At 36.9% G+C, this 27628-nt stretch overlaps 1 protein-coding gene and 1 pseudogene across 6 annotated transcripts in view; one reads left to right on the forward strand and one right to left on the reverse strand.

Moving 5' to 3' along the window:
* RANBP17 (RAN binding protein 17) overlaps positions 1-27628 on the forward strand; it is a 310774-nt gene that overhangs the window by 210408 nt on the left and 72738 nt on the right. For all 6 annotated transcript variants that reach the window (XR_005986931.1, XR_005986932.1, XM_041750025.1 and 3 more), the window contains 4 exons: positions 3754-3827; positions 4863-4943; positions 15203-15266; positions 15358-15466. Coding sequence is in view for 4 of the 6 variants with exons in the window: in XM_041750025.1 (XP_041605959.1) it covers positions 3754-3827; positions 4863-4943; positions 15203-15266; positions 15358-15466 (328 nt within the window). In the remaining 2 variants the exon portion in view is untranslated. The remainder of the gene's footprint in view (positions 1-3753; positions 3828-4862; positions 4944-15202; positions 15267-15357; positions 15467-27628) is intronic.
* On the reverse strand, positions 11159-11259 carry LOC121488514 (annotated as a pseudogene).

Genomic DNA, 27628 nt, shown 5'->3' on the forward strand with positions numbered 1-27628 from the left:
TTAAATAATAAAATTTTATCAGGGTTTCTTCTGGTAAGTAGAATTTTGGGTATATTATTTTTGCAGAGAAAAAGTTCTGTGCAAAAACCATACCCTTTATGGTTGTTTTGCTTTTGTTAAAAAATTATGAAAGAAATGAAATCAACCAAGACGTGCACTTTAACAATATATTCATTTTCTAATTTGTTTAACCAACATTTATTGAGTATCAGGCATGGGAGATAAAAGAACATCATCTCTGCCCTCAGGGAGCTTATAGTCTAATAGAGAAATACAGTCATATTAAAAAGTAAAATTTTAAAAAAGAAGAGTGGGAAGAAGGCACAGATGGCCAGGCAAAACTAGCTTGTGATGAATGCACATTGGTTATATGAAACACTGACCAAAGAAAGGCATAGCTAATTTGAACTTCACCATATCCCTTAGAGAAGGATGGACAACACACATGAGCTTAGTCTCTTATTTCTTAAACCTTTGCTTATTTTTCATAATGATCTAATTACCTCAAATGATTCTGAAATAAAAAATTAGAAATCTATGAACTTAAAGGAAGGTTTTTTTTCTCCTCCTTTCTTGTATTCCTATGCCAACTTCTATATCCTTCCTTAAAATGAGTATTGTGATGTAGTTTCTTCTTCCTGTAATAAAAATTTTTTTGGTAAAATGATAGAAGTTTTAGAAAATGTTGAAAACTCCTAAATATCGTGTTAGAATTTTTCCTGTAGAAAGCATTCATTGATTTGTGCTTTGTGGTAAACATTCTTAAAGATATTTCCTCACTGGACAAACTACTTCCCACCCCCAAATTATATGCCTATGTTATAATTGAATTCCAAATGTTTGAAGACATTTTCATATTATCTGCATGCTTCCTGAATGATAAAGTTCCTTGGAAAATGTGAGAGTCTTTTAAAAGAAATGCAGTAATCATACATTGATTTTAAATGACCCTGTCACACGTGAAAACAAATCAGATTGTTGCTCTTAATGAGCTTTTCAATTTACTATTCAGTAGATCAGATAAGTGGATTTAAGAGGTAATGATCCTGTTTAGTACTCCAGCTTGACTGTCAGATCCTAGTAGTGGAGAGAAATCCCCAGGGACAAAAGCGTTGACACAGTTCTAGATGGGATAATGGGAATCAAAGCTAATGGATGATAAAAGGAATGGTGCAAGTTACAAGGATAATTGTGGATTAAAGCACTGCCATGTGTCAATGTTGACTGTTTTTTCTAGTATCTTATTGGGTCAAATCTGATGCTCTGAGAAACTGTTTTGACAGCAGAGCACAACAGACCTGCCTGCCTAGCTTACTTCTTTCTTGAAGCTAGAGACACTACAGAAAACTTCCTTGTAATTACTACCAATTAAAGAAAAGCTATTTTTTAAATGCTAAAATGTCTTAGATGTTTAAAATCACTTTTTAGTTTTTGTGGTTTTATTGTTCAGTGTGGCATGGGTAAAATCTAAATTAGATTAATGCGGAGTTATGCTATAAAAAATAGCATTTATAAAGTCTTGAAAATGTAAACTTCGGTTTTACAAAAATATGATACAGTGTAGTGGGGGTGAGGGACACCCAGGCAATTACAGTGTGAAAAATACCATAAGAGAAGGATTGACCAGAGACTGTGGGAAAATAAAGGATAATGCAACTTGTTCCTCCTGGGAAGGCAGAGAAGGCTTCCGAGGAGATACAACTTTTGAATGGGAATCAAGGGAAGAGTGTGAAGAAAGCTGATTTAGGCAAAATGAACAGTACATGAACTCCTAGAAATCTGAAATTGGGGCAGCCCCTGTGGCACAGCGGTTTAGCGCCGCCTGCAGCCCAAGGTGTATCCTGGAGACCCAGGATCGAGTCCCACGTCAGGCTCGATCCCTGCGTAGAGCCTGCTTCTCCCTCTGCCTGTATCTCTGCCATTCTCTCTCTCTCTCTCTCTCTCTCTCTCTGTGTGTGTGTGTGTGTGTGTGTGTCTCATGAATAAATAAATAGAATCTTTTTTTAAAAAAATCTGAAATTGTATAAGGAGCCTCAGTGATCCATCAGTATTTTATTGTGACCTCAGATGGAGGCAAATGCTAGAAGATAAGGTACATTGGGGCCAAGTTGTGAAGGGCCTCGTGTGCCATCAATCATATCAGTATCAGATTTTCCAAGGGCCCAATTGACTTCCATAGAGAGGTTTTGGATCATGCTGAGATAAGGGAAACTTCCCTTTCCACATACCAGTCTTCCTTTGAGCTTTTTGTGTGCTTCAAGGTTTCTGATCATTGAGGATTGGTGGTAACTCATTCCCGAGATTTTCTCTCCCTGGCTCCTCCTTCTCTCTAAACATCTTACAAACACAGTGTAGCTTCAATCTTAGGAGACAAAGGCCTACTCTTGTGAGCAAACTCCTAGATACAGTCATTAAAATGCTTTTCTGTAGGGCTCAGAAATTAGCAGAAGAGGCAACAGGAATGTGAATAGCAATCTTCCTTTCTGTCCCCCCAGCTTTTCCCATCCACTCTTCTGCCCCTTCCTTCCTTCTCTTGCCGTCTCCACTTGCCCCTTCCTTTCCCTCTCTCTCTCTCTCTCCCACTCACTCACCACTGGCTGGAGCAGCTCCTGGTTATAGGACTTAGGTTGGAAGCCCAGAACACACACTTCTGCTTTGTATAGTGTTTAAAATCCAGATACGAGATCTCTGCAATGAACAGCCTGCCTCCCCTGTATAACCCTTTAATTCTGGTGATTTGTGGTGCTCTGTGATCTTTATCTCACCTTTGTGACCTATGGCTGTATACCAAGCTGGTGTTTACATGTGAAAAGCTAAAGGCATAGAGAGTGAAAGTTAAGTTGCCATACTGTACCCTAGGAAATAGGCAGATCAAGAGAAAGTGAGAGAACACAATCACAGGGGATCAAATCACAGAAGAGAAATCCTATACAGCTGGTGTCTGGCAGGGATAACCTGGAATCACACCAGAGCATCAGGGAGTATGGAGGTGTCAACCCACCTCTCAGCTTTGCCAGGCTATTAGGGAATATTCCATTGGCCGCTGGTGACATTTTCCCACTTAAAGTGGGATATGTGTTTATAAGCTCAATGTGGCTTGGGTTGGGACTGAAATGTTGCACCCCAAAGTCTGCAACCAACACTCCCTAATTGGAAGCTTAGTGGATTCCCAGGCCCTGATGTATTCAGCAGAGAATCTCTGAGCCTGGGATTTCAGTTTCAGCATGGAAAGTAAGACCTATCTCTGTATTTGGGGGAGCTTAAATGAGAGATTTTTGAGGAAAATGTAAATTCTTTAACTTCCTCTTCTTTTTGAAATCCTTTTTTTTATAACTGACATAATCCTGAATTATTTGATGGTTTGCTGATAGCTGGGATAGATGGAAATTTTTTTAAATGTTGGAACCTTTTATTGAGACACTCCATGTTTCAGCCCTTTTTATACATATGCCCATCTTTGAGAAGGGGGTGGTTTACCACTTTGAGAAAAAAAATTATGTGATATGCTGGGAATAAAATGAGTATGTGAGTGTGGGTATGTATTTCAAAATAAGAGAGGTACTTCCTGGAAGAAAAAGAGAATAAATTTTTAAATTATACTTTAAAAAAAATCCTTCCTTTGCTCCCTCTACCCATTCCCTTCTTCATTGTGGATTCAGCAATGCTTTAAACCTCACATTTGTTCAATTTGAATAGTCTCTTGAAAATATATGTTAATGATAAAGCTTTTAACAATTAAATGTTTTCATCCAGGTATATGCCCGTATGTCAGAAGTTTTAGGAATAACAGATGACAACCATGTTCTAGAAACATTCATGACAAAAATGTGAGTTCTTTGATTTTTCTTTTGTTGTTGTTGCTTTGAATGTAGTAGATATTTTTGCTGTGTTTAAATCTCGTAATAATTTTAATTTTTTAATACAAGACCTTTTTAAATTATGCTTTAATTCTTAGAATGGCAGCATTGTTCTTAATTGAAACTTAATTTCACATATTTAAAATTTACCACCCAAAAGACATTCTTATTTGTCAACAACTGCAGCATGCAACATCAAAACATGGTTTTAAAACATTTATAGACTTTGACTCTTCAAATTCAAGTGGGCAGCATTTTTGTTTTTAATTAGGAAGAAAATTCCCAGTTTCAAAGATTGACTAAAGAGATTTTTGCAAACTGGAATCATTGAGAGAGGTTAGATTGCCTTAAGACAGGGCATTCATTGTTTCCAGTAGGAACCTATGGCTATCGGAGACATCCTCATGGAAACTTTCCCTTAAATCATCCTTATAATCTGTTAGCAGAATTAACTAGTTTCTACTCATGAGCATAATTTTGTACATTTAGCCTAAATTTGTATACCTCCCGTTGGCAGCCCAGTTTATCTGTGTAACAGACAGTGCTATGTTGCTTGCAGAGAACAAAGCTATACCAATAATTATGATTTTAAGAAGTGAGCATGGGAGCCACAAGTTTGGTGGTTCATTTCATGGTGTAATTGTGAACCTCTGTTTGACTACCTTTGTAACTCTTGCTGTCATTACCTAATATGTTTGTTTTGCATACAAACTTGATGTTTCTTTTGTGAAACACTTAGGCAATTTTTTAATTTATAAAACTAAATTTATAGAATTTTTTTTGGAGAACAGTGTTCATTATACATTGATTGGATATAATTTTGATTATGCCATTAGAGAGAATAGGATAGAAAATGATCCAGCGGTATTTAAGCCCGTTTTTCAACTTAGTGAGATGTTTCTGATTTAGGTCACCTAACTTATGTAAATATATATGTATTTCCATCTTCTCTCTATACAAGCAAACGCCTTACTTACAATTAAAACCATTTTTTTTCATATTTAGTGTTACGAATCTTAAATACTGGGGGAGATGTGAGCCTGTGATTTCAAGGACTCTCCAGTTCCTAAATGACCTTTCTGTTGGATATCCTTTTTACTATATATCTAGTAATATATAGAAACACCCAAACAGGTGCATTCTATTGGCCAGGTATTTTCCTTGCTCTTAATGTCTGTAATTGGTTTTTTGTTTTGTTTTGTTTTTTTGTTTTTTGTAATTGTTTTTAATAAAAAATCCTTTCATTTATCCTTATCTGTAAAGTATGTTTTTGAAAGATTTATATTAGCCACCAACTATGAACATTTATTTAGAATCACAATTGAATTTACATGGATGTATAGATTCCTAACTAAAGTTATGTTTATATCCATCCAGGTTAATAAATGGGTACATAAGAAAGTATGCAACAGCATCTGTTTTAGTCTATGATTTTTCTTAATTATCAAGGATTTCTTATTTTAAAAGAAAACATATAACTAATTTGAAGAAGGTCAAAATGTTTTAAAAATATTACCTTCTAAAAATTGAATTCCTAAGAGTAAATACTATAGTTTCACTATTCTTCAATTGAAAAAAAGTATTATTTTGATTATTTAAGAGGCACAAAGAAGTAATAGGAAGAAAATTATATGTTTGTTTGCTTTACCACTTCTTGGATTATTGCCACTACCAAATCAATATCTTATTTACTCTAAAATAAGATATCTTATTATGCATTAAATGTTTTGGTTTCTATCTTTAGCAGGTTTTTAAAATCTAAAACCAGAATCATCATTTCTTATTGTATTATAGTTAATACTATTCTCCTGTTTCTACCAATGAGAGAGAAGTGTGTTGATTTTCTTTTATATGTTAGCTATCAAAAATAGAGGAGTTATGAAAAATAAGTGTTGGTTTAGTTAACCACCAAGATTAGCTGATATTTAAATATGAGGACAGCATTCTGAAAATGGGTGGCATTGGATGGAAATCTTTAATATAGGTTTACTGCAGGAATATGTTTGTATTAGTTAAGTTTAAAATTATGTTCCTTGGGAAACCATAAAAGATTTCCAAAGTATTAGACACCCACTTTTGTGCTGGAATTTAATATGCAACTTTTTATTGGAAAATAATCGTCCTTGTCTGGCAAAATCCACCATGCAATATTTCTGTTAGTAGGTATAATGCAATAAAGACAGGGAGGGCTATTTATCACTACAAATTTTGAGGATTTCAGGATTCTTTTTATTATTTTAATATATTTCTTTGATATTAAATCAGAAAAATGATAAATTACACCTGTCCAGGCTGTTTTTCCTTTTTACTGGAAAGTGATGTACAACCCAATTCCAGTGGTCATTTTGGCTTTTTAAGATATGTATTTTTTCTTATTAAAAAAAAACTCAACCTGTATTTTTTTTTTAATAATAATGCTGAAATACTCTTTATTTCTAACATATGAAGTGGTTTATAAGTACTTCCTAGTCTTGCAAACTCTGGCCTTTTCACAATGAATTACTTTGAGAGCATATTATCTGGAAAGAAGCCTGTGTTATTTTATAGCACGTATCTATTGTTTAGATTTACCCTATTTTTTAGGTTGGAATTGAAATCTAATATAAAATTAATTCAATTTGTATTCTTTTTGGTATAATTTGCATAACACCTAATTTATTTCAACCCACTATTTAAGATCCTTTTCCTAACACCTTATATCTCTTACATATTCTTTAATTCTAAAATTATAACCTTTTGTTTCAGAAGCTGTTTATTGCTTTTGAACACTTCTTGAAGTTAATAAAAAATCATATTTTCAGAAAACTTATTAGATAAAACTTAAAAGCTATAACATTTAAACCAAGGGATACGAATGATTTCAACTTGGGTACATTGATTTATTTTTATTTTTTTTTCTAACAATTATTTCAGGTTTCCATATTTAGAAATATATATTAGTTCAATTTGATTTCAGTGCTCAGTTATTTGAATTATAAATCATTATGTCCCTTCCAGCTGATCAGTCATGAAATATCTTTGAATTCATTTACATAATGGAATATGTGAGTGGTATGTCTATTTCAGAGCAGTTGCTGGTTACTTAATGCATGTTTTGTTGTTTCCAATCGATTTCTTTATTATAATGTGTTTTTAAATCCTGATTTTAAAGCATACATTATATCTATGTTAAAAATAAGATGGCACTCTTCAGCAGTAGAAACAACCATGCAAGATAAAAATCATTACCAGCTGGCCTCTATTAATGGCAGTCTGTTTACATATTAATATTCAAAATATTTGTATTTAAAATATTAGTGAGGAATAACTGAAAAACCTCTTACTACAAAGTTTTTAAATGTTCCTGATTACTTTCTATTGCACATCCTGAGATAATTCTCATTTAGTTTTTTCCATTTTTATCTTCTTCAGAGTGAATCCTACTCAGTATTTTTTTATGGTTCTCAAAACCAGTCTATGAACTTTGGTGTTCTTGTATCTGACCACTTGTTTGGAAATTGAAATCACAAAAGATGTTCTTTTTAAGAAATGCTAAAAAGACTCATGTTTACTTGCCTTTAAAGTAGTATTCTGGGATCCCTGGGTGGCTCAGCAGTTTGGCACCTGCCTTCAGCCCAGGGCATGATCCTGGTAACCCGGGATCGAGTCCCACATCAAGCTCCCTGCATGGAGTCTGCTTCTCCCTCTGCCTGTGTCTCTGTGTCTCTCTCTATGTGTCTCTCATGAGTAAGTAAATAAAAATCTTTTAAAAAAATAAAGATAAAAAAATAGTATTCTCAAACCTTAGTGATGGTGAGAATCAGTAGAGTACTTGTTAGAACACAAATTGGACCTCACCCCCAGAGTTTATGTTTTAGGAGGTGTTAGATGGAGGTGTGAGAATTTGCATTTTCAGGAAGCTGAAATGCAGCTTGGTGCATTTAGGGGATGCTGGTGACTTAGGGGCTCTACTGTGAGAACTTGTGCTTTTTAAGATAATTGGAAGATAGGACTAGATGTCCCAAATAAGAAGATCGGGTACCTCTGTATAAGACTTTGTCTTCACTAGGGGAGGGCAGACTTGACATTTTTAGAGCTAACCTAGTTCCTTTAAATGTGTGTGAGGAAGCCATTACATTATATCCTTGGATTTTAACTGGAGAGGCTGTTGCATTTTATTTTACCCCATGGTTTGAAGCTTTCCAAGTTGGTAAGACTACTGTAATTTTAAAATCCAGTGGCCTGGGACGTGTGGGTGGCTCAGCGGTTGAGCGTCTGCCTTTGGCTCAGGGCATGATCCCAGTCCAGGATCGAATCCCACATCAGCCTCCCTCCATGGAGCCTGCCTCTCCCTCTGTCTATGTCTCTGCCTCTCTCTCTTAATCTCTCATGAATAAATAAATAAAATCTTTAAAATAAATAAACAAAATAAAATCCAGTGGCCTTTTTGAGGGAAAGTTTGTTTTCCCATAAGATTCAGTTCATGGGGGGTATATATAATACACTTAGCAGATACCTCTGAGTAACTTTTTAATCAACTCCACATTCAGGTTTAATATTTGTGGACACTTTTCCCCTCTTTCAAATACGTTCCAGTCATAAATCCTATTTTCTGTCTAACTGGGAAAGAGATGAGATTGTTCCAGTAATAGAACAAGGAAGCTTCTGGAGGAACTGGGGAGAGAAGGGTCCTACAAAGCAACCAATTAAACTTGCTTTACATGCTGAGAAAGAGGGAGGGATGTGTTACATTTCATCAAAAAATCTGTTTGATTTAGTAATCATTATTTCAGGTTTTTTTCCCTTGAAAAGTAATTGATCATTATTCCTATTTAATTCATTGTTTGCTCAAATTTACAGCAACAACATGTCTCACTTTGGGTTTCAGGTAGATAATAAGGAGAAAGGAAATTTCATTTTCTATTAGGCCCTCTGTTGGTAGTTGCCTTTACTACATCATCTTCAAAGAAAACTCAGAATATCTTTACCACTTAAAAACAGATTCTACACTAGTTCATGAATTTATCCAAACTCGTTTTACTCTGTTGCTACCATTAGCTACAGTTCTTAGGATGAATAACTTCTCCATGTTATTGCAAGACTACCTGTATAATTTGCAGGGCCATGTACAAAATGAAAATGTAGGGTGCCTTGTTCATAAGTTATTAAGCATTTCAAGGAACCTGGCTGGCTCAGTCAGTGGAGCATGTGACTCTGGATCTCAGGGTTGTAGTTCAAGCCCTGCATTGGGTGTAGAGATGACTTAAAAATAAAATCTTAAAAAAAAAAATTCAAGACCTCAACAATACAGCATTGAAGCAAACACAGACCCTTCTAGGCATAGAAGAACCCTGTACGAGTGAATAGCATGGACATCCCATGAAGCTGGCCCAAGTTGTTAAAGAAATAATTCCAAACATTTGGCTTCACACTAGCCCCCTAAGACTTTGGGACTATTCTCCTTAGTTCCTGTTACACCAGGATTTAGTGAATATAATTCCTACCCACATGTATCAGAAATCTATCAGTGGCTTCTCTCAATCTTTTTCATTTTAAAGCCAGAGATTCTGTTTCCTAATCAGGCTGCTTGATCACCTTGAGGCTTTTCTTTTTCAATCCCAAACCTCTTCCAGTTTCATTGGTCTTTTCTTGTTTGTTTTTTGTTGTTGCTGTTGTTGTTTTAGTGCAATACCCAGAACTGCATCCTTATTTAGATTTAACACTAGAATAAAATAATTTAATTCCATATTCATCCTAACAATTTACTTTCTATTACTGGCCTCTTTCAATTCAGCAGATATTAATTAACATTTGCTAAGTACAGAGCAAAAAGACAAATGAGACACAGACCCTGCCCTCACAGATTTTAAATTCTAACAGGATTGATCCTGATTCCAGACCACCTTTCACAAATTTTTTCTGAGAATTCAAAGTCCATTGTTTTATTAACATAGTTTTTTTCTTTTTAAAATTTAACTCAAATAAATTACTAATTTTCTGTACATCTGTGCATTAAAAATAATGTGGATATCTGACATTTTGATATGGTGATTGTGAGAGAGCTCTTTTTATTCAACATCAGTTGGACATAGCTTATATACAAACCATTAAGTCTACAAGTAATGTGCAAACCAGACATCCTTACCCTGTCACTGATCTTCCCACCACTGGGGTATGAAACTGGAAGGAGGTGGGGGTCAGGAAAGAGTCGAGGCTGAGACATGAAACAAAGGTGTAGAATGAAATAAGAGTGAAGATGGAAGTACAATTGGATATGTGTGTTACAGGAAATACTTAGTAACAAACAGTAGTAATTCTGCTTTTGTGAAACAGTATTAAAATGTATTGCTTTATTTCAGTGAATACCACCATCTCCAGATGGTTTTGAGAATGTTAAATAAAACTAGTTTCAGCATATATCCCTCAGGCATACTTCTATTAACATTTCTCATCAAAAGAAATGTTGATTTATTTACTTGTTTTCTGTCTCTATTATCCATGGAAAAGTCATCTCATAATTTATCTGCTCCATTTGTTTTTATACTAGAATCAAGTATGAGAATCCTCTCTGCTCCTTTTCTGTAACCCATTTATTCAAACCTTCACTCAGTTCTTTAGGTTTCTGCTTCAGAAGATTACCTTCCTCAAGTATTATTGTGATCTGATCATTTCTCTTCCCAAAAGCCCAGAATCGCTTCCACTTGCTTCTTGGGTCAAAGTAAAATTATTGATTAGAACTTGAGTTCTGTAACAATACTTGACTTAGTGAGTTCTCGTAACTAATTTCCTGATCCACCACTCAACCACAATTTGTACCTTATGCTCAGGCCAAGGAAATTTATTTTACCTTCCTTCTTGACACCCTTCATTACCTTTCACTGAATCACCACATACACTTTTCTTTTCATTTGACCCATTACAACTCAGTTAGATCTCTTTTAAATTTTCAGGTCTTGGGGATCCCTGGGTGGCGCAGCGGTTTGGCGCCTGCCTTTGGCCCAGGGCGCGATCCTGGAGACCCGGGATCGAATCCCACGTCGGGCTCCCGGTGCATGGAGCCTGCTTCTCCCTCTGCCTGTGTCTCTGCCTCTCTCTCTCTCTCTCTCTCTGTATGACTATCAAAAATAAATAATTAAAAAAAAAAAAAAAGTAAATTTTCAGGTCTTGCTAAAGACTTAGTGAAGCCGTACTGAAACAGTTATGATCCTTTGTCATTGTATTTACTGAAAGAACATGAACAAGTCATTTAATTTCTCTGAGTCTCAGTTACTTCATCTGTAGAAAGGGAATATTATCTACCTCTTGGAATTTTGTAAAGATTAAATAAAATAGTAACTATGTAAAAATATATCTTTGCACAGGAACCATGCTAATATTCTCTGTCTTGTTCTAATTTTAGTGTATGTGCCACCGAAGCAAGCACTGTAACAATACATCTGTGTTATCTAATAAAATAAGGCACCTGGTACTACAGACCCTATCACCTAGTAGGTGCTCAATGAATATTCATTTCTTTCATTTTCATTCCTATCATCTTTATTTTTTTTAATGCTCCTGAACACCTAGTTCTTACCTATATATCTGAGAATGAATATCGTATAGCTTAGTATTGGCTAGTCCTCTCTGCTATTAATTGTAAGTTATTAGAGATTAGGAGTCTTTTTTTCTCTCTTGTTTCAAAATTCCACATAGTGTGCATTTGAATTAATGTTACCCCTTTTGTTAATTGACAAAGCCTTAACTCCTGTTCCTTTTAAGTAATTGTTAGCATTCCTTAAGATGCTTCATTTTTGTTACACATATTTGGATTTTTTAGGCTAGTAGGGTTTATGAACATAATCTCATTTTTGAAATAACAAAACTAATATTTCAGTAATTATACTTTGTGCCTATCACCTACCTGTAATAATTTCTTACATGTCATTTTCTTATCTCTGATCTTTCTCCTATTATCAGGATCTAATTCTGTCTGCAAAAAAACTATTTGTAAACATCTATGGCTTTTAAATAATTGCCTATATCAGTGTATCATCTACTCTCTGGTACTTAGTGAAGATCATATGCCTAATAGACTGCTCCTTTGATTCTAAAACAGAAGTTGCTTTACATTTTGTAAATGTAAATAAGATATGTAAATACCACAGTTGATATTTTAAAACACCTTTTCTTTCTTAGCACATAAAGTAATGATTTTTTTATAACCAGTGACATTTTAGGTTTGATGAAATGTTGATACTCAGTAAAGGCTAGATACCATGAATTGAAGTCATAGTTGGTACTGCTACACCCATCAGCTAAAGTGTGTAGTACTCCTGTCACTGAAAAAAAAACAATTCATTCCCAGTCTGGTTTTCCTCTTCTTCAAAGGTACAGATTTTCAAAATTTTCAGCCATCTGTAAGGTACACCATTTGTCTTGACTTTTTCTTTCCTTTCTTCATTTGTCATGTTAGCTATCAGGAAAACATTGTTCACCCTCCTCAGTGTTTTCATAACTACATAGATACCAACAGGAAATTCCCTAGGAATTTTGTTTAGTGTGTTAACATCAGCCAGGCTATGGAGTTTGCTCTGTCCTGAATGTGAGGAAGGCTTATTATTGAATTGGTGCCACCTAAAAGAACAGTTTTCCCGTTTTTTTTTTTTTTCTGGGACCTAGTTCTAGTTTCTGTAGTGTCTCAAAAAATTAGTGATCTCTTCAAAATTCCCAGCCTTTTTAAAACCAGATGGATATGCCATGACCTAGTGAAAAGAGCTTATAGTTTCAAGTCAGACAGACCTGGGTCTGAATTTTAGCCCTACCATTTACATGTTCCATGTGTGACTTTTACTAAATTCTTACCACTCTAGACTCCTGCTACTGGTGCTATTACTGTTGGCCACCATTACTGTGTTCACTGTTAGGAGCTGTTCTGGACAGGCCTCCGAAATCTAACGTAGTAGTGTCACACAACTAAAATGCTCCCACCCAACAAAAATGCTCTCTCATGCATCTTATGAGAGAACCCTAGTCTCTTAGAGAAGAACAAGATGAAAGTAAAAAGTTCATAAAGATGATGTATCCATTTGCCTTTTTAAAAAAACATTACAGACTCTCTTAAGGACCATAATAGCTTTGAGTTTAATTCCTATAAGGGAATATAAATAATCAGATGAATTCTCATTTTTTTCTTTATTGAAAAAAGTAAAAAATTATTCTTAATCATTTTTTTGCTTTAGAATATAATTAAAAGGCACTGAGACTGGCCTTGATACAAAGTGCACAGATGCAGTTCTACAGAAAATGTGTCTTTGGCAGATGAGACTCTTCCTGTGAATGTTCTGTTTATTGCTACCATAAATATTCTATTGTCAAAACATGACTTGCTGTTTATTAGTAGCACTGACAGGAAGGTTCCTATTAATGGCAGCATTCTTATTACCCATAGACCCTGTCACTTTTAACTTTGCAATTCCAAGAGAATTGTATTTGGTAATTACTTAAGATATTTCTTAGTTTATTGATCCCCACCCCTGTTTAACTGAGTGAAGTTTGAATGGCAGTTCTTCTGCTCGGTGATTTATACTGGGGAAAAATCATCAAATCTCATCTTTGTACACAAGGAAAGACCTCCTGCCTCTCCGCCCTAATCTTGTTCATCTTCAGCCTGCCAGAAAAACACAGCGCACTGAGAACCCACTGGTGGCAGTGCACTGAAGAAAATGCACAGGTGTGGCCCCTGCCCTTAGAAAGGTTTACAGTCTTAATATGAAAGTGAATGTGCTTAAAATGCAACTGAAATGGTTGCTTTAGAGGCAGAGGGATTTGAATCCGAATTATACTGTTTGTCTTTTGGAAAATTTCACTTCATTTTTTTGGATTTGTTTCCTAATCAGAAAAACAGAAGTGATCCTGTCCATCTCCTGGGATTGTGAGAATTAACCCTGCAAGTAGCAAACATTCTGTACGGTGTTAATTCTCTGCATCTTTGCATCTTCCTCCTGGACTTATAATCGGCGAAGACATTTGCCTTATCTGATCCTCACAATGATCCTGTAAGATGGTTTGGGTATCACCCTCATTTGTTAGAGGGGGAAACTAAGGCCCAGAGGGGCTGAGTAGAATACTCAGACTCAGAGCTGAGTGGATGGTGTAGTCAAGCCAAAAGCTCAGCTCTTCTGACTTGTGTTCAATGCTTTTTCTGCTCTTTTACACCCATGCCTGAGTGACTAAGTAAGAAAAGAGGGCGTCTATATACTAGTCTTAGAAATACATCAACCCATCTTTGTTTTTTTTTTTTTTTTTCCATCTTTGATGGCAGCATTCACCAGAAATTATTTAGGCCTTGCGACAGTGTTTATGATTTCTCAACTTTATTCTCATTCTGAGATGAGCTGTTGAGGTGGTAATGTGGTACAGTAGAGACAACACAGCCTCTGCGGTCAAACCTCAGTTCAGATCTCAAGCAGTAAGTATTAGGCCCTAACTGCATGATCTTGGACAAGTAACTGCATTTCTCTGAACTTCGATTTCCATTCATTCATTCATTCATTCATTCATGAGAGACAGAGAGAGAGAGAGAGAGAGAGAGAGACAAAGGCAGAGGGAGAAGCAGGCCCCATGCAGGGAGCCGGATACAGGACCAGACCCTGGGTCAACAGGATCATGCCCTGGGCCCAAGGTGGCGCTAAACTGCTGAGCCACCCAGGCTGCCCAGTGAACTTCAATTTTCTTATCTATGGATTAGAAATAAGAAATAGTATTTAACAGTATAATTGTGAAGATTAGGCAAATGAACAAATACAAAATGTCTCACACCTGGTAGGTACTTGAGAAATGTTAGGTTATTTAAACCTGTCCTCCAACACTTGATGACATGCAGTTGGCTACATCTTTCTAATTGTATTCTGATCTTCTTCATCTAAAGCATAATTTCTTTAGATTTCTACTCAGTGGACCCATTGTTTCTTAGAATTGAATAATTTTCTCTTTCTGGATAGTCTATTATGAGTCTTTTATAATTATTTTTTATGAAGTAATATTAAGTGAAAAGAAGTTCTCAAGTTATATCCAAAAATGTAAAAAGGGTCAGTTTTAATTTTCTACCATCAAGGCTTTAATAGTAAAGAAGTTTTTGTCTTAATTATAAAATTCATTTTTCCTTTCCATAACTAGAATATGTATAAGATAGGAAAAGTAATTGCACTGGTTAATAATGGATTATCATTCTTAACACAATGAAAGATATTTCTGTAGGAATACTCTTTAGAAATAATATTGATTCTTCATAAATAGAACTTGATACTGTTAGAGTTCAGTGTTATTTTGTGATTTATTATCTGTTGATAAGACCATTATATTTCCCCAGATTCCTTAACTTCTATTACCTATATCCTTTTAAAAAAACTTGTGAAGATAGATGCTGTGAAATTTATGCTAAAAAACCACACGGTAAGTCTTACTTCCTTTAATTCGTAACTAGAATTTTCTGTGTGGTTTAGGTAAAGCATTAGTAACTTCGGATGCTCTTTGCTTTCTTTAGAGTGAACACTTCCCCTTCCTTGGAATCGGTGACAGTTATAGCCTCAGTGACTTCAGGTGCCGCACCACCTTCTACACCGCCCTCACTCGCCTTCTGATGGTAGATCTAGGTAAGGTTAAGAATTTATGCTTGATTAATAAGGGCTCAGCAATAAACTTGTGCAGTTAAAGGAGCAGAATACTAGTGAGCACCACACTTAAGTGACTAGAATTTGCCAGCTTTGACAGTTTTCTACAGCCTTCTATGATTTGAGCATCAGATCCAAAAGACAAATCTTTGCATTTAAAGTGATATTTTTCACTTCAAATAGAACCTGCATTAATTCTTTACCTCAGGATTTATTTTCTTTGTATCCTTGACCCATTAATTTTACTGCTATGAATCTAAGAGTAGTCCTAAATGCAGAAAAGCTTTACACACAAAAATTTTCTTTGTAATGACATTTAACCTAAAGAAAAAATGGAAACGATGTAAATATCGAGCAGTAGGGAATTGTAAAATTATAGCACATCTACTTGATGGAATAGCCTGTAGTCATTAAAATTGGGATTTTAAAACAATGCAATACATGGCATTTTATAATATTAAGTGAAAAAGCTAGGTGTTAAACTGTGCAAATGATATGAGCATGCCTGGGGTGTGGGTGGAGAATGCATCCAAAAGAGACTTAAATAAAATTCTTTAAAAACGGTAAATGTTATTTTGTGGTAGTGAAGTATAGGTAACTTTTTCTTATTTTGATTATTTGAAATTTTCTTTAAGGTATTACTCTATAATGGGAAAAAATAGAACTTTTTAAAAAAAATTTTTCACTGAAAAGCTGAAGTTAGCTAGACCTATCCACAGGTAGACAGTACCTGAGGATGGGCACTTAAGTCTCTTTGTGGTGACCATGTTACTCCAGGTTCCCATTTTCCCCCCATGTTTGAATACTGCAGGTTAAATTAATCAGTTTATAGACACAGGAAAGAGTTCAATCAATGACAATATCATCGTTAGAGAACTATATATTATACTGATGATACTTTTTTTCATCCTTTCTCTTGCAATGTATTGATTGACCCATCAACTTAAATATGAATTTTTAAAAACATGATCATCCAAAAGGAAAAAGGATAAATAATTTTCTTTTGCCCATAAAAGACATTCCTCCTTGTAGTAAAAAGGTGACTAAACCGCCCTCTGCTCCACATCTGTATTATTTTCATGCATTTCAACAGAATAAATTACCAAAGAGACAAACAACCAAAAGTTGAGAGAAATACATCTAGAATGACTAAGGAGCTTGGTGGGATTGATTTCTAAAGAAAGATTAAAAGAGCCGTGTATGTATAACTTGGCTAAGTGACAACGAGGGCTTGAGGCAAAGAGAACTGTCTATAAATATTTGAAGAGTGTAAACCAGGCATGCAAAACCCAATCATCTGCTACCTTAGGCAAGTGGGAGATCTGAGTGACAGCTCTGCATACTGCACACTGGCCGGTATTACCTCTTGGCTGCTGCACTAGAGAGAAGAGGAGCAGCCCGACTCTGTCACTCCTCAGTCATCATTTAGAGAACACGCTGTGCTGTGAGCTCTAGGGGCAGGACAGAAACCAGCCAGGCATACAGGCCCCTGCCCTCAAGGAGCTTGCCCTCTTGCTTTCCTCCCAGTTGTCCAAGCATTAACAAAGACCCTTGTCTAGACTGAATTTCTTTTGGAAAGCCATAAAAATGCTCTTTTAATGACCCTGCCAGACAGTGAAAGGAATGGGGCAACCAAAATCATAGAGAACTGGATGGAGGAGATTTCCTAGAATTAGGTTCATGTCACACACATTTATAGGACCTGGAAATGGAGTAGCTCAAGCTCCACTCTCATATAGTCATCATAGACAAAAGAACCTTCCATAAATCCATGGTAGCTTCAACAACAAGACAGTGCTACCAGTATTCACCACACTCTTGCACTTATCCTTGTGATGTTTACTGAGTCATGATAATGCCCAGAAAGACCCTGCATTACATGCTGCCACTTTGAAGACTACTTTTATTTAGTATTGCTTAATGTAAGCTGTAAGGTATGAGAAGCTGAAGTAAAATACATAAATTTGAATAACTGAAAAGGGATCTTATTAGGTTTCTCAGAGTTAGATTCCTTTGAATTACTTAACCCATAACAGTATAAAGTATAAATTGATATTTTTTTAGTTCATAGTTTTTTTTTTAAAAGTAAATATCTGGTGTGTTGGAAATACATTTTGGATACCTTGGGAGAAATAGAAACTGACTTTGTGGAAGTGCTTCTATTCCTTGTTAAGAACCAGAGTTTCTCTTCTTCTCAGAATTCATTGAGCTCCTTCAGGGCATGGACTTTGCCTTTTTCATGCTTTCTAGCACCGATCTCCAATTGCTACCCTGTAGGTGCTCAGTAAATATTTAGTGAATGAATGATACATAAGTACACTATAACCAGGATGCCATCATCATGGTTTCTGTAATCATCAATTCCTGCCAGGTACTTTCTGCGAGTAGCTTTGATCATTGGCCTCTCCAAGACAAAACAAATCAAATGACTGACTACTTTCACAAGTGATCAGCTACAGTTGGCCACTCTTGGGCTCGATTAGTCGCTTGTTGCTCTCTGTTCAAAGTGTTATTACTTTATAGATGATCATTTGTTGAGTGTTGCTGAACACAGTTTTATTATTTGAAGCCTTGTCTCACAAACTAGGTTGACTGGAACATTGCTGCCAGAGTTCCTGTGTGTGTGGCTTTCTAGTTTTCTATTGTGTATTCACTGTTATGAAAACAAAAGAAAAAGAGATGGTGCTGTTGTCAAAAGAAGCACAGATCCATGCATTAAATGAAAGAAGTGAAAATATTAGGTAATGAGAATTCTTCTCAAATTAAACAAAGAAAAATTAGGAAAAAACTTTTTATATCACTGACTTTTTTTTTTTTTTGTAAGAATCAAATAGAAGAAACACCTCACCAACCTGCTTGCAAAGCATGGGTTATAATTCTTGGACTGAAATATAAAGCATATTCTAATTGAATCTAACAAACTAAACAGTATGTTGTTTATGAGCCACATGCACATTTTGGAGTGATTAGAAAAGGGGTGTCACATTGATTGGTGTTTACTTTGAAATGCATTTTGGTTTCTATTCAATAATTTGTACTTTGTATGAATTTAATTAGATGCTATATGCCCCAGGTTGTATTTCAGATGAAAATGGGGGGTTTTTTGGCAATAAACAGTTGTACCATTTTATCAAATTGCTCCTTGGCTACACTAGACAAAATGCTTACTTGTATATAGAACAGAATTGAAAGCATTTCATCATCGGAATGATGATATTTAATGTTGGTAATATATTTCTGTATCCTAGGAAATTATAAAAATTAATGCAAAAACTCCCTTCACAAGATAACATACATACAGAAGAAGATGGGTGACCGTCCATATGTGCACGCATGTTAGCCCTTCCAAGAATCACTTAAAGTTCCCTAGGTTATTTTTAAATTAACTTTGTCAATCTAATAAACTAAAGGAAAGATAATATTACCCAAGCCAGTAAATGGAGAACCTCAAGGGAGCTGTTCAGTGTAAAATACTTGAATAAGTAAAACCTTCTATTTTTTTTAAACCTTCTATTTTGTTTAATTTGAATAGAGGTGAATTCAGTTGACAAATATTGGAGAAGGGAAGTGTGGAAAAGAACGACAACAAGGCTCTTTGTTTTGTGGAGAACTAAATATTACTCATTGCAAATTAAGCTTTTACCAACCACAAACTTAGAATTACTCAGTGTCATTTCCTTGGTGTCACTAACAGTTGCTTTTCCTCAGCCTTTTTATGATTGTACCTTATCTTGAACTACTAAGAGCATGTTGATAGGATCTGAGTGATCCTATCACTTTCCTCAGACCCTCAAACTCTAAGAAAAAGTCATATCTTTTAATGATCAAGGGAATGCTAGTATTAAAATGTTACTTATTATAAACATTAAGAGATATTTTCTCCTTAGGGAGATGCATGCTATAGTATTCATCTACGTTTGTGGCTTTTAATAGATAATTGACACTTGAAGATATCGCTCACTTAAATTTGAGAAGTTTTAAATAAAAAGTAAATGACTTGAATAAAAAGGGAAGAGTATTCTAGAAATAGCTCCTAATGATAAAAGTAAAAATACACAGAGAAAGGAAACTTTCCTTTTCTTTAATAATAAACTAACATTTGTTTATAAATTTATAGTCTGCAAACCACTCTCACATACATTGTCCTATTTGATCCTCACAACAGCCCATGTGAAATAGCTATTATTGCATTGTTTATCTGTTAGAAAGGTGAGATTCAGAGAGACTAAATGACTTGTGCAAGGTCACATTACCTCTAGCCCTACCTCTAGACCACACATTTTCATTCACTTCTGCTACACTGACTTCACCTTTCATATTCTCAGTCAGTTAGGAAAAGTAACTTTTTCTTTGTCATTTTTATTTGAACTGTTTGGACTGAATGATTGATTTGAGGCTTGAGGGCAGTGAGAAGAAGGGAGAAGGAATTACTTTCCAAGCTTCTATCAAGTAAACAGATAGATTCATGTTTATTATTTGCTCTATATAGGTGTATTATGGTTTTTCTGGTCAATGAAAATCAAAATGTAGTTTTTAAAATTGGTCCTCATGTCTTAATAATTGGCCAAAGCGTATGTATTCTCATGGATAAAAAGAACAGAGAGGTAGATGTCCCAGAAGGGTTTAGCAAGTGTGAAGCTTGATCAGAAATAACTGATGTTCTGATAGATAAGAAGGATACATCAGTATATCACCTGTGTCCATGACTTGGCAGAGACTATCTAGAAAATAGACATGGGGGGGGGCGGGGGAACTGGGCAGTAAGGGGTAAAGAAGCAGCTGGAAATACTTAGAATCTGTAATGAGATAATTAAGACTAATTAGCCGGCCCTGTAGGCAGAAAGCAGCCCATTAAGTCCAGATCCAGTTTTAATAACTTACCTGGTTTTGAGGGTAGAGAGTCCAGAGCACCCCAGGGAATGATATGCTTCAGGGATGAAACTTTTAGGGTAGGTTTCCTAGGAAAGGAATATAAAAGTCTACAATGGGCAGTGTATTTTTCTTCTGAGAACTAAAATAAACATTTTGGTTCCCTAGGGAGAGGAATTAAAGAAATCCTCAATTTTCTCATCTATGGAATGGAGATATCTATCTTAAAGAATTGTTAGGTGCTTTAAATAAGATAAAGATGTGTGAAAAGGCCTGGAACAATTCCTATCACAAAACACTAAGTGTATATTAATTAATTAAGACACAAATATTTATTGAATGTGCAATCAGGGGCATGACTGACACTAGGCCTCAAAATGAGCTAAGTTCAGTACCTTTATTACTTCAGCACTTGGGCTATTGTTTTCCTCCAGAAGCAGGAGCTGATGACACTTCCTAACAGGTTCTAAAACATCCTGCCCCACCTGAAGCTGAGTCCTATCACAGCCAGCTACAACTCCTCCTAGGCTATGTAGGGGGAAATTGGAATGAAAACTAAATTCTGGCCCAAGTTAGATGGAGTCAAGCACCTTTCTCAAGACTTTATTCTAATAGAACTTGAGAAGTGCTACTCTAACAAAGCACTGGGGAACTGCAGATGATGCAGGCATAGGCCTGAAAAAGTCACTGGCTCTTTTGATATGACCCATTGGTGCTTGGTTTTTTTTTGTTGTTGTTTTTAAAGATTTTATTTATTTATGAAAGAAGACACGGGAGTGGGGCGGGAGAGGCAGAGACATAGAAGAAGAAGAAGAAGAAGAAGAAGAAGAAGAAGAAGAAGAAGAAGAAGAAGAAAGAAGAAGAAGAAAGAGAGAGAGAGAGAGAGAGAGGCAGAAACATAGGCAGAAGAAGAAGCAGGCTCCATGCAGGGAGCCCAATGTGGGACTCGGTCCCTGGTGTCCAGGATCAGGCCCTGGGCTGAAGGCGGCGCTAAGCCGCTGAGCCACCTGGGCTGCCTGATGCTTGGTTTTAAGTAGATTATTTTCCTCACTCATCTGCCTCTATATCTCCTTGTTTGTCTCCCCTCTTAATTCTCCATAGTTTGGAACAGAGCTTCATAACATTAGATCTGACCTTTACTAACTATATCAGTTTCCTATTACTCCCATTACAAATTACTGCAAATTTAATGCCTAAAATAGTACAGATTTATTATTTTACAACTCTGGAGGTCAGAAGTCCATAATGGGTCCAGGGGGGTAAAATCAAGGTGTCAATAGGCAGTGTTCCTTTCTGGGGCTCTGCAGAAGAATCTGTTCCTTTGCCTTTTGCAGCTTAGATGTCTCTTGCTTTCCTGGCTCATGGCCTCCTTTCTCCAGCAATATCAGGTCAAGTCCTTATGCTGCCATCTCTATGGTTTTCCCTGTCTTCTTTTCTCTAACACTTTCAAAGACCTTTGTGATTACCCTGGACACATCTGGAGAACGTAGGATAATCTTCTAGTTTAAAGACAGTTGATTAGCAACCTCAATTCCCCTTTGTTTATAACCTAATATATTCACAGATTCCAAGGACTAGGACATGGACATCTTTGGGGGGCCATTATTCAGCCTACCATAGTAACTTATGACTAATAACAAACTATTTCACACAATAGTTATATAATAAATCCTCATCACTTATTACCATAATTATTTGTACTATTAGCTGCTCCTTGAGTACTCCTCCAGATCCCCTCTAATCCAACCTCTATTTGCATTTTAATTTGAGGAAAGGAGAAGTTTTACTCTTCTACATACATTTAAAGGTGGAGAGAGGGATCCCTGGGTGGCCAGCGGTTTGGCGCCTGCCTTTGGCCCAGGGCGCGATCCTGGAGTCCCAGGATCGAATCCCACGTCGGGCTCCCGGTGCATGGAGCCTGCTTCTCCCTCTGCCTGTGTCTCTGCCTCTCTCTCTCTCTCTCTCTCACTGTGTGCCTATCATAAATAAATAAAAATTAAAAAAAAAATTAAAAAAAAATAAAGGTGGAGAGAATTTTGTTGGTGGTATTTTTTTGTTTTGGTGTTGGGTTTTTTTGAGATTCACATGCCATAAAATTCACCCCGTTAAAGTGCTAGTTCAGTGGTATTTATTATATTCAAAATACTCACAAGGCTGTGCGACCATAACCATTATCTAGTTCCAGAATATTTTTGTTACCTCAAAAAGAAATCCTGTATCTTAAAGTAGTCATTTCTTACTGTCCCCGCCCCCAGCCCCTGGCAATCACTAATCTACCTTCTCTATGAATTTGCTCATTCTAGCTGTTTCATGTAAATGGCATCATGTGATATGTGGCCTCTGTGTCTATCTTCTTTCACACAAGCATAATGTTTTCAAGACTCAGGCATAGTTTAACATGTCTCAGTACTTCATTCCTTTTTATGGTGACATAATGGACAAAATCTATAATAGATGTTGTATAGAGTTTATTTGCATGACATAAAAAGAAATGACCAGTTTTCCAGCTTAGATTATACAACATATCACCTTGCAGTAAGAGAGGAACAGTGCTAACTGAAGCATAGACATTTTTGTAGAAATAACCCACCAATGTGTCATATTTTCCTAACTTGAACTCAAATGATGGCTGAGAAATTCCTTTCTGCCTACCAGAACCAAGCTAATTGTTCTTCACCCTCTTCTAACTTCATGGAGCTCTAAACTCAAGATTCTGTGACCCTGACTTCAATGCCCACACCTCTGATACCTTCCACCCCATTAGAGACAGGGAGAAGACCATGAGCTGAAAGTAAATAGTGTAATTGGAGATCCTCCTCTACTGACATTTACCAGCCCAAGGACATTGAGTAAACCACAGAATCCCTTTGCGCCTCCCTGTTCACATGTAAATGAAGGAAAATCATCATACAACTCCATAGGATTGTTGGGACCATTAATAACTTGCAGCAGTACTTAAAACATAGGAACAACCACAAAGGTATCTGTTAAGTAAATCAAGTATTAAACTCATTGCCTTCACATAATAAGCACTCAGGAAATAACTATTGTTATTCCGTCACTACACAACTATTTCTTGGATGCTAGACCCTCTTCTAGTCCCTGGGGATAGAGTCATGATCAAAATGGACAAAGTTCCTTCACCAAGGAGCAGCTTACATTCTAGTAGAGAAGACCATGAATACATATGTGAATATATAGTCTGATCATAGTAAATCCCATAAGAAAACTAAAGTAGGTGATGGAAGTAGAAAGTGGGTGGGGGTTGGGAGAGAGTTTTGCAGTAATGTTTTTAGGAGGTCAAGGAGGGCATCTTTGAGGATGTAACATTTTAAGTAGGATTGCTGTTCACATTTCTGTATTTCCTCTTTGACTTCTTCCTGCACATTTTGGTGGCTTGTCTTCTGTGCCTTGATTTTCCTATAAGCCTCAAACTTCAGTTGAGGAAGGAGATGAGTCAGGAAGTTTTTTGATCTGTAGCTCCATGTATTAAATGAAAGGTTGAACGCTAAAGTCCTGAATTTGTCTTTGTTCTGATGAAATATCCTTACCTATGGAAAGCTTTGCTCCCAAAGGAAGGACATTGGGGGACAACCTGGTGATCACACTTTGTTTGATCACTGTAATTACCTCTCTAGGTCCACATAAACCTCAAAACAACAAAAATGTTAATGGCTATCATTTGTCCAAAATCAGAATGCTAACGAGTAGCAGAGCCAGGGATTCAGGTTTAGAACCTTCAAAGCATACACTCTTTCCTGTGCCCTTATCTGCCTGCAGTGATGGTTACCACTATTCTCATTAATAATTTCATATTTAGAAGATACTTTATCGGGCAGCCCCCGGGGCGCAGCGGTTTGGCACCGCCTGCAGCCTGGGGTGTGATCCTAGGGACCTGGGATCGAGTCCCACATTGGGCTCCCTGCATGGAGTCTGTTTCTCCCTCTGCCTGTGTCTCTGCCTCTCTCTCTCTCTCTCTCTCTCTCTCTCTCTCTTTCTCTGTGTCTATGAATAAATAAATAAAATCTTTAAAAAAAAGATACTTTATCTTAGGAGAGTAAGATTATATAGTTTAAATATGTACATATATATCTAAGGATTTGATAATGTCTACTTCAATTAGCTGTTGTATTATTCATATCAGATATTAAGAAAATAAGGGATTTTTAAAATTTTCATTCAAATACAGTATTTCCCTAATACATGCCAGGCACTAATGCCAGGTGCTAACACTGTAATACTAGCAACCACCACTACTATTTATTGAGCATCTTTTTTTTTTTAAAGATTATATTTATTTATTCATGAGAGACACAGAGAGAAAGAGAGGCAGAGACACAGGCAGAAGGAGAAGCAGGCTCCATGCAGGGAGCCCGACATGGGACTCAATCCTGGGTCTCCAGAATCATGCCCTGGGCTGAAGGCACGTGCTAAACCGCTGAGCCACCCAGGCTGCCCTATTGAGCATCTTCTATTTTTCATCTGTTATAACACTTAACATTCACAAAGATAGATATTTTTATCGTTATTTGTAGATGAGAAAACTGAGACTCTGGGTAATTAGTGAACATCCAAAGTTAAACAGTAAGTGGTGGAGCCAGACATTGGGTCTGTTTATTGATGAGCCTTACCTGCCTACATCATTCTCCTTCATTGAGAAATGCAAAGATGTACAGTCTTAGCTCTCCAGAAGCAAAGCCAAAGATACCATCAGTGTAAGCTGACAAATCTAATAATTTACATACACAGGTTATAAATTTTATCTCATTTAATCCCCATAGTAACTCCTCATCAAATGGTGATAAGTGGTGGAATGATGTCAGGCAGTATTATTAATGTTATTAGCTATATGCCTAAATATCTGTAAATTTGAGGCAGCCTAATCAGTGTTACCTATCATCAAGAATAGACAAAATGCTGTGGGAACCCACAGCGGGAAGGGGGAATGCTTACAGTGGGGCTTTAGAGAGTACTTGCCAGCGAGTTTAGCTCAGACTGGGAGAGCTGCTGTTTCACCTGGGCTTGGAACTCTGGAAATGAACAAGGGGTAGTGGAAGGGGATATTGTGGGGGGGGGGGGAGGTAAATGGATGACGGGCACTGAGGGGGGCACTTGATGGGATGAGCACTGGGTGTTATACTATATATTGGCAAATTGAACTCCAATAATAAATATATATATGTATATGTATATATAAATAAAGTGATAGACTAATTTTAAACAAACAAAATGGAAAAGCAAGACTTTCTGTAAAGGTCTCTAACATTATCACCAGTTGACAGAGGATGTAACTAAAAGGAATAGCTTGGTTGCATAACCAATTGACAGAGCAAGGATTATAATTTGATCTGCCTTCCCTTTCCCCTTCCCCTTCCCTTAGAGATCTAACCCTTGTTTAGAACAGCATACCAGGAGAGATTCATTGGCCTTTTGATATTTTTGTGAACAAAGCTAAGTCCCTGATTCCTTTGGACTCTGGAAACAAAGTGCATAAGGTTAAAGGGGAAAGAGAAGTAACAGAAGATCAGGGTTAGCCACATCAGCCACCCCTTAACAGTCTGAAGACGTGATTGTGCCACTGACCTGTATTATGTGACCTTGAACCTCAGTTTACTTATCTGTAGAATGATGTATAGACCAGTGTTTCTCAAATATTTGCATGTATCTGAATCACCAAGAGGGCTTCTTAAAACAAATTTCTGGACCCCCACCCTCAGAGTGTCTAATTCAGTAGCCCTGGGATGGAATTTACAACTGATAAGTTCCCAAGTGATGCTGATGCTGCTATGTCAAGGACCAAACTTAAGAACCACTGACTCTTCTCTGACATCTTGTTTCCTCTCGAATGCTCTACTTAAAAACTGATAGCCTGGAAATCAAGAGGTCTGGACCATATAGTTTTACTTCCTAAGTATGCTGCCTTGAGTAAGTCACTTAACCTTTCTCTGCCTGTTTCTTGATCAGTAGAGTGGGGGGCTCACAATTCCCTGTGGCATAGGATGAAGGAGAGAATCAGCTCTCATTTAAAAGAAACCCCTTGGGGCGCCTGGGTGGCTCAGTGGGTTAAAGCATCTGCCTTTGGCTCAGGCCAGATTTCCAGGCCCTGGGATCGAACCCCACTCCCTGCTCAGCAGGGAGTCTGCTTCTCTCTCTCCCTTTGCCCTTCCCCCCTACTCATGTGCTCGTGCTCACTCCCTCTCTCTCTCAAATAAATAAAATATTTTTAAAAGTAAAAGAAAAGAATCCCCTTGGGCCACTTGGATGGCTCAGTAGGTTGAGCATCCAACTCTTGATCTCAGCTCAGGTTCTGGTTTCAGGGTCATGAGATGGAGTACCGCATTGGGCTCCACACACTCAGTGTGGCGTCTGCTTGAGATTCTCTCCCTCTTCCCACCCCATCACAATAAATAAATAAATAAATAAATAAATAAATAAATAAATAAAGACGATGTGGTGCATATACGCACATGCACACATATACACACAATGAAATACTACATAGCCATTAAAAAGGATGAGATCTTGTCATTTGCAACATGAATAGACTTAGAAGGTAATATGCTAAGTGAAATAAGTCAGAGAAAGACAAGTACCATATGATTTTACTCTGCTGGAATGTAAAAAAAAATGAATAACAAATAGAAAGCAGAATCAGATTATAAATACAGAGAACAAACTGATGGTTGCCAGAGGGAAAGGAGGTAAGGGAGGTGGTTGGGCAAAATGGGTGAAGGGGAGAGGGAGATAAAGGCTTCCAGTTATGGAATGAATAAGTCATGGCATAAAAGGCATAGCTTAGGGCAGCCCAGGTGGCTCAGCAGTTTAGCGCCACCTTCAGCCCAGGGTGTGATCCTGGGGTCCTGGGATCGAGTCCCACATCAGGCTCCCTGCACGGAACCTGATTCTCCCTCTGCCTGTGTCTCTACCTCTCTCTGTGTCTCTCATGAATAAATAAATAAAATATTTTTTTTAAAAAAAAGACATAAGGGATCCCTGGGTGGCTCAGCGGTTTAGCACTTGCCTTTGGCCCAGGGCGTGATCCTGGAGTCCCCGGATCGAGTCCCACGTCAGGCTCCTGGCATGGAGCCTGCTTCTCCCTCCTCCTGTGTCTCTGTCTCTCTCTCTCTCTCTCTCTCTCTCTCTCAGAAATAAATAAATAAATAAATCTTTTTTAAAAAAGGCATAGCTTAGAGAATATAGTCAATGACACTCTAATAGTGTTGTGTGATGACAGATTCTGGCTACACTTGTGGTGAGCAGAGCGTAACTGTAGGG

The sequence above is a fragment of the Vulpes lagopus genome, chromosome 3, assembly GCF_018345385.1.
Source record: "Vulpes lagopus strain Blue_001 chromosome 3, ASM1834538v1, whole genome shotgun sequence".
In the NCBI taxonomy this organism is placed as follows: Eukaryota; Metazoa; Chordata; class Mammalia; order Carnivora; family Canidae; genus Vulpes; species Vulpes lagopus.